The sequence below is a fragment of the Lathyrus oleraceus genome, chromosome 3 (assembly GCF_024323335.1).
Source record: "Lathyrus oleraceus cultivar Zhongwan6 chromosome 3, CAAS_Psat_ZW6_1.0, whole genome shotgun sequence".
NCBI lineage: Eukaryota > Viridiplantae > Streptophyta > Magnoliopsida > Fabales > Fabaceae > Lathyrus > Lathyrus oleraceus.
In genome coordinates, this window is record NC_066581.1 from 196,146,059 (window position 1) to 196,159,595 (window position 13,537).

General features: G+C 34.9%; 1 protein-coding gene across 1 annotated transcript; it reads right to left on the bottom strand.

Annotated features, from left to right (window-relative positions):
• Window positions 1-5,280: 5,280 nt before the first annotated feature.
• LOC127126226 (nudix hydrolase 23, chloroplastic) lies at window positions 5,281-10,080 on the bottom strand. The gene is made up of 8 exons (XM_051055109.1): window positions 9,792-10,080; window positions 9,539-9,670; window positions 7,736-7,812; window positions 7,425-7,560; window positions 7,180-7,320; window positions 7,038-7,096; window positions 5,769-5,843; window positions 5,281-5,610 (listed from the first exon to the last, which is right to left on the bottom strand). Exons 1-7 carry the CDS (start codon window positions 9,996-9,998, stop codon window positions 5,783-5,785), a joined length of 813 nt encoding a protein of 270 aa, XP_050911066.1. The 5' UTR covers window positions 9,999-10,080; the 3' UTR covers window positions 5,281-5,610; window positions 5,769-5,782.
• Between the last annotated feature and the right edge of the window lie 3,457 nt (window positions 10,081-13,537).

Genomic DNA, 13,537 nt, shown 5'->3' on the forward strand with positions numbered 1-13,537 from the left:
AAGGCTTATAAGGATTAATTGATACTACCTATACCAACAAGATGCATTTTCTTTTCGGTAGCCTAACAGATAAAAACTCCATAGTTAAACGTGCTTGACTTGGAGTAGAATTTGGATGGGTGACCTTCTGGGAAGTTTCCCGGAAAGCGTGTGAGTAAGGATAAAGCATGCTGAAAAGACCCGTGTTGGTTTGTGGGGTCAATCGGTAATCATGAAAGTAGTCATCTTATTTTTGGTAGCCCAACATATAATAATTCCACAGTTAAGCGTGCTTGATTTGGAGTTTATGAGGACAATCAGTAATCTTGAAAGCAGTATGGGGCGTTACAAATGGTATCAGAGGCGTTACAAATGGTATCAGAGCCAGACCTCTCCCAGTACAATGTGTTTCGGGACGAACCAAGAGAAAGCTGGTGGGCATGTAACACCATAGGCCGAAGATGGAGGAGAGTGGTTACATGTAACACCCAAGGGCGATGGAGTGGTTGTCGGTGCACGAGGCATGACAATGAGACACTCTTAGCAGCTTCTAGGGGAAAATATGAATTCACATCGGAATGAGAGGAATTCTGAGGTTGTGCAGGTATTAGACTACATGGTTGAATGAAGGCTTATAAGAATTAATTGGTACTACCTATACCAACAAGATGCATCTTATTTTTGATAGCCCAACAGATAAGAACTCCACAATTAAGTGTGCTTGACTTGGAGAAGTATTTGGATGGATGACCTTTTGGGAAGTTTCTTGGAAAGCGTGTGAGCGAGGAAAAAAACATGTTGAAAGACCCATGTTGGTTTGTCGGGTCATTAGATAATCTTGAAAGTAGTATGGGGCGTTACATTGACCACTAGTTCCCTCTAGTCTGTAAGGCAACAAATGGATGAGAGTAACCATGATATGGTGAATATGCTTACACGGGAAATTGGTATTGTGTTTAACCCTTTGATCCAAAACACTAACCATAGTTACCAGCAATTGGCGTACTAAATGGGTTGAATTATTGATTTATTTAGTGCTCCTCAAGCACCCATCTGTCCCTATTTAATTATATTCAACTAGAGAATATGAAGAATGTCACTCTTCATATGATCGTAGTGGGAGATAGTTAAATACTAAAGGACTTAAATTTTTTCCTTCAAAATGTAGACATGAAATGCATAGATAAAATACAAAATGCCATAAGTAGTATTTGGATGGGTGACCTTTTGGGAAGTTTCTTGGAAAGTGGGTGAGTGAGGAAAAAACATGCTGAAAAGACCCGTGTTGGTTTGTCGGGTCAGTCGATAATCTTGAAAGCAGTATGAGGCGTTACATTGACCATTAGTTCCCTCTAGTCTGTAAGGCAACAAATGGATGAGAGTAACCATGATATGGTGAATATGCTTACATGGGAAATTGGTATTGTGTTTAACCCTTTGATCCAAAACACTAATCATGGTTACCAGCAATTGGCACCCCAAATGGGTTGAATTATTGATTTCTTCAGTGCTCCTCAAGCACCCATTTGTCCCTATTTAATTATCTTTAACTAGAGAATATGAAGAATGTCACTCTTCATATGATCGCAACGGGAGATAGTTAAATACTAAAGGACCCAAAATTTGTCCTTCGAAATATAGACATGAAATGCATAGATAAAATGCAGTGAAAAATGCCTTAAAGTTAAGAAAACGAGTTTGTTGGGATAGGTTAATGGATCAACATTAACCCTCGAATTGATACTAATAAAACTGCACAGACTGCCATCACCAAAAGGATGAGGGTAACATTATAATAACTTAAAATATTGTTAGCACCAAAAGGATGACGGTTAGATCAAACTGACAAGGATTTTCCATCACCAAAAGGATGATGGTAACATAATAATGACAAAGATCGCCATTACCAAAAGGATGATGGTTAGATCGAACTGACAAAAATCGCTATTGTTATACCCCAAAATTTACCCTCTTCTTTTCAACCCTCATTGTCTTATGTCTCAGTATCATACATACTCATGCATATCATCGGTTCTATGGTTATGAGATCAAGGTATCTTGTTATATTGGCTTATCTCAAGCAAGAAAGTAGAAGGACGTGTATTCAAGTCAATGGTGAGGAGATGTCCTCAAACTTTTGGGTCACTCAAGCCACAAGGGTTACATATGCCTCAAGAGGTTTCAACAAGTTCATTATATCTTCAGCTGATTGAGATTGGCAAGGGATTTGAAGATGATCATCATTCTCCTATCATTTGGATACCAACTAGGGTTTGGTCAAAGTCAGTTTGTGACTAACTTTTTGAGCAAAACTTGTTTCCATGGTTCTATATATGTCTCAAAGAATTCATTTATGAAGTATTGGTCATTGGATTTAATCAGAAGAAGTTTAATTTATCAAGAGGGAAAAGGAATTGACTATGTGGAACAAAAGTCAACTATGCAACCAAAAAGTCAAAATTTGACTTTTTAGGTCAAACTTGTGCCTCATGAGTCAAATATCGCCAATGGTTTGGATTTGTCCGAGTGGAATCATAAGAATCAAGAAAATCAAGGGGATTATCAAAATTGCCTAATTTGGGAATTAGGGTTTTATGGAAACTTACTATTTTTGGCAAATTTGGTGTGAATGATCAGCTATTTTCATGGCCATTTTCCCCATGATCAAGGCTTCAAATCAATTTGACCTTAACATGAAAGTTATTCTCCTTTCTTCAAGCTTTAAGGAGATACCAAGTTTGTAGCATTCAAAGCATCATGGTGCAAGTTACGATCATTTGAAGGTGGAGGTTCTAAGTTCTTCAAATGTTCAACACTTAGAATTTTTTCTAAGTGTTTCAAGTCAGAATTTTCAAGCAAGTTCATGGAAATTTTAAGGTGTGTTAGAGGATTCATTTCAAAATACTTTCAATATGAAAAGTGTTCCTTGATCTTCCCTATTTCCATTGGTACCAAGTTTGTGAAGATTGGTTGAACATACATCAAGTTATGGTCATGCCAAAATGACTGCATGGTCATGTATTAAGCTTGACATGAAAACATGCATCAATCGAATTTTTCACATTTTGCTTCAAATGGACAAGCATGTTTCATTTCCATCACATACATCATTATGTCCTTTCCCTAAATGGCCCAAACAAGAGGCATTCCATGCACACTCTTGTTCCTATGCATTTGGCAAAAAGAAGGAATATTTGAATGAGCAAACTTGTTGATTATGATCTCCCTCACATGCCAGCTTACACCTGTGTTTTCTACCTTATTTCTCATGGCCAAAACGCACAAAACATACCATTAAATCAGCATGAAACGCAGTTTTGCACCTCACTCTCATTTTGCACTCAAACTTTCAAACATGTCCCTCAACGGATTTCCAACCTTAGCCAGCACTTTACCTCACTCCATACACTTTATATAAGACCCTCATGCCCTGATTTCACACACACACACGCCATTGAAGAGAGAAACTGGATCTCCACATCGAAGCTTGCAAGCATTTTTCCTCATTTGAAGCTTTTCTCTATTCATTTCTCCTGCTCCTTTCCTCTGTCATCATCTTCATCAGGAAATTCAAACTTCATTGGCTGATAATCCTCTATAGGCATTGCTTTAGGTATCTTGTTTAAGTGCTTATGTGTGAGTAAGTGTTCAATTCTCATTTGATGTATGATTGTTTAATTACCATTTATTCTCTTATTTTACCTTGATGACATGAATGTTATTTGTTTAAGTTCTCTTTGTGTTATTTATGGTCTTGTTTGTTACTTGCTTGGGTGCTTACCTAGTTGCATATTCTTTCTTTGATACTTGCTTGATTAAGTAGGTATGCTTTAGGTGCTATGTTCAGATGCCTAATTGTTGAGTAGGTGTTTACCTAATTACATGTTCATGTGATGCTTGCTTACTTTCATTACCTTGTTTAAGTGTTTGATTGCATGCTCCCCATAGTATTCTTTAGTTATTTCTTGGTCAAGATTGAACTAAAGTAGACCTTAGGATTGATATCCATGTATGACAACATTGTGTAGAATTTCCCTTGATCCTAACTTTAGGTCCACATTGCATGACAACAAGTAGGATTGAGATTCCCTTTTTGTTAGTCTTTTTCTCTTTTGCATTCATTCTAAAACAAAACCTTTTTCTTAATCAAATTTAAAAACACTCTAATACTATTGAAACTCTTTCATAATTAAGAGAGAAGTACATAGATACCTCCGCCTTCTGAGGAACCATCTGATGTATTCTTTCGATAAAAACACTCAACCAATCAAAACTCTTTTGCCATTTGACTTTTCTTATAGAAATTTTTAATAAGGGTTGTTACCCATAAAAAAATACCAACACACCAAAGTTTTTTAGAAGAACTACGGTGCTCTGATTCTTTTTGATACGTAGGCATTAGGTTGCAAAATCAAAACCTAAGTGAGCGCAATAATAAAAATCTTTTCTTTTTCTCTGTTAATAATTCATTCTCATGCATTCCCTTCGCAACCTAACTTTAGACTTGACACACCCTTTAATTAGAACAACAAGAGTGGATCCTGTAGAGTACTACAGACGTGAGGGGTGCTAATACATTCCCGTTGCGTAAATCGACTCCCTTACCCATCTCTTGGTCGCAAGACCATTAGATTCATCCTTTTGTAGGTTTACCCGATGTTTCCTTTCCCTCTCTTGGAATAAATAACATTGGTGGCAACTCTGTTTTCGTATGCGCGTGATCAACCAACTAGAGTGGAACACGACATTATTTATAACATTGGTGGCGACTTTGTTTTCGTGTGCCCGTCTGGACGCTAATATTTATAATATCAAAACTATCATTGTTTATTTAAATTTTGCAAAATCTTTTCTACTTCTCACCTAAACCTTTATATTCTTTTAAAGATTCCTCTAAAAGTGAAAATGACCTGGATTCTCTGAGGTAAAGTGAAAATGATATGGAAATGCTTGAAAATTGAAATATATGATTAAATGAAACAAAAGATCCCCATCCAAAAAAAAATGAAACAAAAGATCCGTTTGGAATTTGATAAAAGTAAATAAATAAATAAATGTTAACAGAGAAATATCCCTTCTCCAACCTCCTTGTTTGGTTGAGTGTCAGTAGTTGCATTCTTGTCATTGCACTAAACAACTTTCAAAGATTGCCTTCATTTCTAATCATTATTATAAATATAAAATATCTAGCACAGTTTAACGACTACTAATCTTGGTTAGATGAATTTTTGGACACAAGCTTAAATCTTCCCATCCAAATGGGTTTGCTCTCTAAACAAAATATCGTTTTGGAAAATAGGAAACAACTAAAAAAAGAATTTCATTTATCTTGAAGAATGTTTATGTTTACAATTTAGGCGAAGCTATTAGGCCAAAAAACAAATCTCCATCTTACTCCTTACAATAGCAAATCAACAAAGAATCCTCCAGGAATTTGCTGGCATCAAGCCAATGGTCGTTTCTTGAACTGAAACAGAAACACTGTCTGTCTGTCTGTCTTTCTTTTGACAAATGGTAAAACTTAAGCCAGGAATGCTCAGGTCTCTGCAAAAGACACAGCAATCTTCTGGCTAGCAAATTTTAAATTTCTTCTAGTAACAATCTTCAAATATCCACTGACTTTACTGCAACCTGCAAAATATTTTGAAAGATCATGATAATAGGTGTATTATTGGCCTCGACAAGCAACATGCTTGAAGAGTTCTGTCAGATCTTTAGAGATGGTAACTTTAAACTCGTTGTAATGTACACACAAGTAATAATATTGCAATATAACTTGGGGAACTAACCTGTTTATCATGTCTCATGTGTACATGTGATGATCCAGTGTGTAGGCACGAATATCAGAAGGACTTGTACCCGGTCTAACAACAAATATCAAGACAAAACCAAACAAGATGAGTAGGAATAGAGGTATAGGTAGCAATGTATCATAAATATTCAACGAAACTACAAAAACCAGCCTTTGGGTCAAATAGCATCTCTAGACATACATGGTTATGCTGACAAGAAAACACATTGATTTCATCGATTAGCATTTGTGAAAAAATATGAAAGCTGCTAGCCCACAACAACAACCAAACCTTATCTCACTAATTGAGATCGACTACATGAATCAAATTCCGCTAATGTTCTATCCAAAATCATGTTCCTATCCAACTCGTTAATCTCGAGATCTTTTTTAATAGTTTCTCTCTTAGTTTTTCCAAGTCTTCCTCTACCTCTAGTTGTTTGATTCCTCTCCATCTGATCTACTCTTCTTACAACATAATTTACAGATCTTCTCTCTACATGCACAAACCACCTAAGCGTTTTTTCCACCATTTTTTCTACTATAGGTGCTACCACATCACTCTCTAATATTGTCATTTCTAATCTTATTCGTTAGTCTTACCATACATCCAACGCAACATCCTCGTATCTCTCTGTTACACTTATTTTATTCTCGTGTTGATTCTTAAGCTAGCCCAAACAAACATAAAGATAGTTGGTCCTAATCAACTGCTTACATGTATACCCGAACAGACTGGACCTCAAACAGTCATGACTCATGAGCCAAGTGACCAACCAAAACATAACCATTTGAAATGTATTTCATTAACCAGGCTAATACATTTCAATTCAAAATAAAAGTAAATTAATTTTTTTTCTAAAACTTAAATATTCCCTCTTCAACCATATTTATATTAAACAAAAGACTAAACTACAATGAGTCAATGACAAAGAAAAACACACTCAAAATTGTCAATACTAACTTTTTTTTAACTCAAAATTGTCAATACTAACTTTTTTTAAGAATATAACAAATGAAAGACACTGGCATAGGGAGACAGATTTCTAGGTGAAATAAATTCACAGTAAATTAGAGGCTATAAAAGGAATTTCAATAATTAATACACTTAAAAGATGTACTGTGATTCTTATATTTATATCAATGACCTACAAAATTTTCTACTTGTCTCGTATACCAGGGGGGGCATAGTTTCCTTCCCTCAAACCACAACCAAACCATATACAAAATTAAGGGGGAAACATCATGTATTTAGGAAGAAAAAAACCTTTTGTTAATGGTTCCATAGTGAAATTTGGGTTTGCCAGCCTTGATATCTTCAACATACTGTGGCCATGAGAAACAATATGAGACACAATGAGTAGGCAACATAAAATAAAGGACAGAACTGTCATATAGATGAAACATACCAAACTCAAGGTAACCACCATTGATGAAAAGGATAGAGAATTAAAAGGTATATCATCAAGTGAAAAAAGTTGGCATTCTGATGATTCTGGACCGGGTGAAAAATGGGGCTTCTTCAGCTTTGCTAAAAATATCATGTATGTCTGCCACAAACATGGGATAATCAAGGTAAAAAACCTAGTCAAGAGAATCAACAAAAATAAACAAACAACGGAAAATAAATCAAAGTTTCTTCAACGGTCCTCACTTGGCCAATTAAAGGAATGTCCAATTGAGCAAAGGGAGAAATTACTTCTACATCTGCATTTGCTTCCTCCCTTGTTTCCCTTACAGCACCTTCCATAGCTGACTCTCCGATTTCCAAATAGCCAGCGGGAAGCGTCCTTGTTGATACCAAAATATGAAATTAACATAGCTCACTGATGAAAAGAGATACAATATTCATCATTATGATAAATTTATTAGCATTTAGATTATGATAGTTCCGCGAAAGGAACTTAATCTGTACATAACCAGATGCAATGAGAATAAGCAGTTTAATAAAATATTGATTCATACCAAAGACCATGAGATGGTTGAATATTCCTCTTGCAAAGGAGGACTTTATTATCATGTTCAATGAGGCAACCAACTACCTACTTTGCCAACCAAATATCATGCCATGTTCAGAACAAAGAAGTTAGTCATACAGTCTTGTACAAAATGAATGAAAAAAATAAGTGCTATGACAAACAGTATACAACTAACAGAGTTAATTTTCTAACAAGTCAAAGAGTACATCAAAAAATATATGATACTCCTCCAAATCCTTATTAGTTTTGCATTATCATTAAGTGTTTTAGGAAAAAGGATTACTTCAGAGAACAAAAGTGATATGCAGACTAACTTAAAGTGTGTTATATGCAGATACCTAAACCCCAACATCCATTTCAGTATCAACAATCAAATTCATGCCTCACACTCTAATTTATTTTTATCATAAAATTTCCTAAAGCTGAAGCAATGAATGCAGAGGAAAAAAAATAAAAAGCACGCTTCCTTTTCTTAAAGGGTCCAAACCTTGCCATAATGGGAACTTTGCAATACTAGGTTGCTACTGTCTTTTCTCAATATCCACTTCTAATACATTTTAAGAATCCAACAAAAAGCACAAATTTAATTTAACAAGCAACACTTGGGAGTTGTGTCTAAAATAATTCTATATATGTTGTATTGTGTATAGTATACATCAATGCAACCATAGAAAACACTCAGATATTGGGTGGAAGTTTAGGTTATCTATCCACAGGGCTCTTTAGCTACTTACAAGTTACACAGTAGGAGCCACAAACTCCCAGAGAAAACTTCAATTGCAAATAATTTCATTTTTTTTAATAAAATAAATATATTATTGGGAAAAAAATAGTACTAGTTTATATCTAATGTCATATTTACACTGATCACAGTACATTGAGATCTTAATCCAAACTTGAGAATATGATTTTTAATGAGCAGAAACTATGAAATTAACAGTACAATATTGACACACTACACATGGAAGAACATCAAAAATCAATTTCATGGTGCAGCAATGAGTAATAAGCTTTTTGCATGGCAACCAATGATCTTGCAACTTGCAAGTCGGAAGAATATACCAGCATATCAAACATCAACAAGATCATACTTATTTACACTACATAAGATAGGTTTAGACTAGTTTATTTAAAAGCATATCAAACATCAAGTAGATCATACTTATTTACACTACATAAGCTAGATTTAGACTAGTTTATTTAAAACCTCGTTTAGCTAAAATAGTCATATTTTAAGTCATTTAAAAGTATTTGAAGCCTAATTAATAATTATATTGTGCTAAAACCATATATTTGTTTGACCTATTTAAAGATTTAAGCATATCAATGTACAATTGATATTGAGCCTATAAGCTTATATAGTGATAACCTTATGATTTATTTAAGGGTATTCTTACAAAATACCTTCCAAAGAGGTCAAATCATTACGTCTTGAAAAAAAAAGGCCTACAGAAAGTAAACTGGTCACACACTCAGATTTATCTTTGGATCCGTGGAATGATATATAACTGAATAACATCCATTTTTTCAAACCTAACTAGTCTATTCCATTCCACTTCATTCTATCCTATATCACAAATTTAATCATATCCAAATTTGAACACACGCAGACTAAGTAAGGTCTTAGATTTTCAACCCAACCTATGCTTATTTCTACTCTACTTACACATTCGTGCACATTCAAGCTAGGTACTGCGGAACGCACAAAAATACATCAAATTACTTCACACAGAAACTAAATTGAATCAAACAGAAGCTACAGATAAGTATTATATGCAGTAACAGTTACCATTTTGGGATTTTGATAAGCAATCCTCTCACAAACTGTACATATGGCTCTCAATTTTTCTTCACCGTCAGGTATATCATGTTTAGTTGAGCCACCACACCACTGACAGAACTTGATACTTCGAACATTTCCCTACATTATTAATTACCATCAAATATATAGGTCAAGAACTCTTGAGATTCTGATGCTGTTTCGCCAAAATCATAATAATAGATAAATTGAAGATTATTGGAGACGGGGAGAGAGAACTTACAGAAGATTGAAGCGACGATGAAGCACGAAACGGTGCGAATCGAGTGTTGCGAGGGGTGGGAAGGAGTTTGAAAGAAGGGCTAGGGTTAGGGTTTGAAATTGGGGAAAGTGATGATAGTGATGAGAATGAAAGGGAGGTTCGAGGTTTTAGAGTCCAGCGTTGGGTGACAAACCCGCATAGCTGAAGCTGGATAGGTTTGACCATCATTTTTCTTCTTCTTTTTCTTCTCTATCAATGGAGTTTCTGAAGTACAGAACAAACCATATCTGTAAGGTTAAATGTATTTTTAATTTTTAAGCATCTTTTAATTTTTGTAAAAGGCGACAAGTAAAAGTAATTAAATTTGTATAAAAGTAATACTAGTGAATTTGTTTTGTAGAGATTAATTTAAAATTTGTACCTGGAAAAAATTATTGATTAAGATCTAAAAAATGTTATTTTTGTTATATAGTAAATTACAAAATTAGGAATATTATTTTAAAATATCTATCTAAAATATCAATTTTAAATAATAATCTGAATTATGAATTTTATGTGAATGATTTTTATATATATATATATATATATATATATATATATATATATATATATATATATATATATATATATATATATATATATATATATATATATATATATATATATATATATATATATATATATATATATATATATATATACATATATATATATATATATATATATATATTCTAAAATTCCAATCATTAAATATTAACGAAATTTTTACAAAAATAAGTCATTTTTTAAAGAAAATTTCTAAAATATCCCTGGTTTCAAAAAAATTCTCAAACTACCTCACTTTTAGGAGGAGTCGTCAATTGAATTGGAGACTCCTCTTAAAAATTGAATGGAGACGCCAATTGGATTGGTTATGGCAGGTGTCCTAGCCAATCCAATTGGCGCCCCTGTGTAGGGTTTAAGAGGAGACGTCAATTCAATTGGAGACTCCTCCTAAAATACAATTTTTTGTTATAAATAAATGCGTTATGTGAGTAATTGTTCCACATCTCATACAATCATTTGGCAATCATGTTTAGTGTTCGTCGCCGATACGGTAAGGTGATTTATGCGAGAGACAAGGTATACTACTTTCAATTTGCATGGATCTCTTGGAGACTGATTTGTTAGATGATAACGCAAGAGGCCAAGGTATACTACTTTCACGCCTTAAGTCGTACTATAATAGTTTATACTTAGATGAGCATTCTACCGAAGATGCTCGAATAATAAAAATTAGGTGTTACATTATGCTGTTAATTGACTCGTTTTTATTTCTCGAAGAAAGTGGTTCTAGCATGCATATTATGTATTTACCTTTACTTAGACATGTAGATAGAATAGGAAGTTACAGTTGGGGATTTGCTTGTCTAGCCTATCTCTATAGCTCCTTGTGCAAAAACTCACACAAAGGCACATCTACATTTTCTGGATGTGTTGTTTTGCTACAAGCATGAGGTTGGTCAAGACTACCGTCCTTAGCACCCGTCAACAACAACCCTTTCACATTTCCGTATGCACAAAAGTAAGTTGTTTAAATTGCTATATCTATACTTACTTCTTTAAAGATTATTACCTCTAACTAATATTTTTTGACTTTTTTGTGTAGATGGTATGCCCGTGGTATGAGTTACAACAGATGTCCAAAACATTGTATTACTCAGTATCGCAACCTGTTGGATCACCTTCGACCGACAGACGTAAGGAAAATAACTTAATTATTTCGTTATATTTTGTTAACTTCTTCTACCTTGACTATAATCCAATCTTCTTTTACATTTCAGTTTATTTGGCGTCCATACCTTAATTTGGATCATGATCATCAAGTCAACGCTGAAGACGCAGCCGTATGGACTGCATGCACACCAAATACGGTTCACAACTGTGGAGATGCACAACAGTGATCGTGTGAAGCTGTAGTTCGGTATGCCCCAAAATATCCCAGATCCCCCAGCTAGCCTAGGAGAATGGCATTTGCGCAAAGTTAACGACCAATGGAACTTCAATACATGGCAAAGCTTCGCAAGATCGGAGTGTCGCAAATGGAAGCACCGTCATGACCATGTGTTAACTGACGCAATCATGCCAACTGAAGAAAAACCAAGTCGTACTTATATGGCTTGGTACAAATCGGTTGGTTTTCAGTTCATCGCCGAGGATATGTACTTGTACGACCCACGCCAGATGACTTACACACCTGACACCTCAACATCAAACCCCCAACAACAGTGTCAGACCGGATACACACAACCCCCTGTCCGTCAAACGTTTCGTTCAACCAACACACAAACATACAACCAAAACATTCCATACACCTAACCCCAATACCAAGAGCATACCTCATACCACCACCAACAAATTGACCATCAACCTGAGACTTAACATCGCTTCGCACCCACCCCATCACCCTACCAAAGTCGCCTAAGCCAGAACACCCAACGATCATTCAACACCAACCGCCCATCCTCCTACCGTAGCCAAGAAGCCCAAACATCACAAAATCAAAACATCCAACAACCCTATCTCTACCAAACACCCCAACAACCTTTCCGACCTTTCCTCGAAGCATCGTTCACACCCATGTCTCCCTTCAACTGTCCTGGTCGCCCATCAATGAGTCAACCACATCCCAACTTCTCTGGCATGGGTCATGAGCTCAGCTACGACGGTATACCATCGATGCATACTGAAGACTATGCTGACTTGTCTGGCTACCTCAACAAACTTTCTCCTGTAGTTGGTAGTAACGCTCCTGGCCCCTCAGATGCTCAAACATCGGTACCGAATCATCAACGTAGGTTAGGGCCACGGGTTAGGATAGCTAGAGGATGTGGGACCGGAGGTCGGTTAGGTGATCCCGGTCATCACCATTAGGTTTCTTTGTGTAAACGGAAAATTTTATTAATATCAATTGGTCTTATATCAAATTTATCTATCACATATACCATTTACCAAAAAAATTGCATTTTAGGAGGAGTCTCCAATTGAATTGGCGCCTACTCTTAAACCCTACACAGGAGCGCCAATTGGATTGGCTAGGGCACCTGCCCTAGCCAATCCAATTGGTGCACCTGCCCTAGCCAATCCAATTGGTGCCTCATTCAATTTTTTAAGAGGAGTCTCCAATTCAATTGGCGACTCCTCCTAAAAGTAGGGTAGTTTGAGATTTTTTTTGAAACCAAAGGTATTTTGAGAATTTCCTTGAAAAAATGGGTTATTTTCGTAAAAAAATTCAATATTAACGTTTATATTTTCCTACATAATGGATGACTAAAATCTCTGTCTAAAAATTATAAGTATTTTATGTCATTTAAACTACTACTAATGTGTTTTATCATTTGCGTTTTAACACACTTAAATTTTTCCCAACGATAACAATAAGGGACACTTTTATAAAATCCACTCTATAAATACTTCAATTTCTTTTATAAATTTCATATCATTCTCAAAATATTTATTCATATTTTCAAAATGGCTAAATACTTTCTTATATTCATGACTTTACTTGTCATTGTTTTATTCTTTATTGGTATTATCAAGCATGAAGAATTAGATAAAATTTACATATCGTTAATTATATTTATCTTAGTTTTATTTCTCTTAGGTTTATTCATATTTTCAAAATGACTAAATACTTTCTTATATTTATCATTTTATCATTATTTGTCTTAGCTTTATTTATTGATAGAGGCTTTAAATAAAATATGATCATAATTTTTGTAATCGTT

What these genes read in the sequence shown, in the direction of transcription:
- LOC127126226 (XM_051055109.1), bottom strand. Translation starts at nt 9,998, where the DNA reads ATGATGGTCAAACCTATCCAGCTTCAGCTATGCGGGTTTGTCACCCAA. An exon ending in CTTATCAAAATCCCAAAATG is followed by an intron (nt 7,813 to 9,538) that starts GTAACTGTTACT and finishes TTGGCAAAGTAG; the next exon opens with GTAGTTGGTTGCCTCATTGA. An exon ending in ACATTCCTTTAATTGGCCAA is followed by an intron (nt 7,321 to 7,424) that starts GTGAGGACCGTT and finishes TGTTTGTGGCAG; the next exon opens with ACATACATGATATTTTTAGC.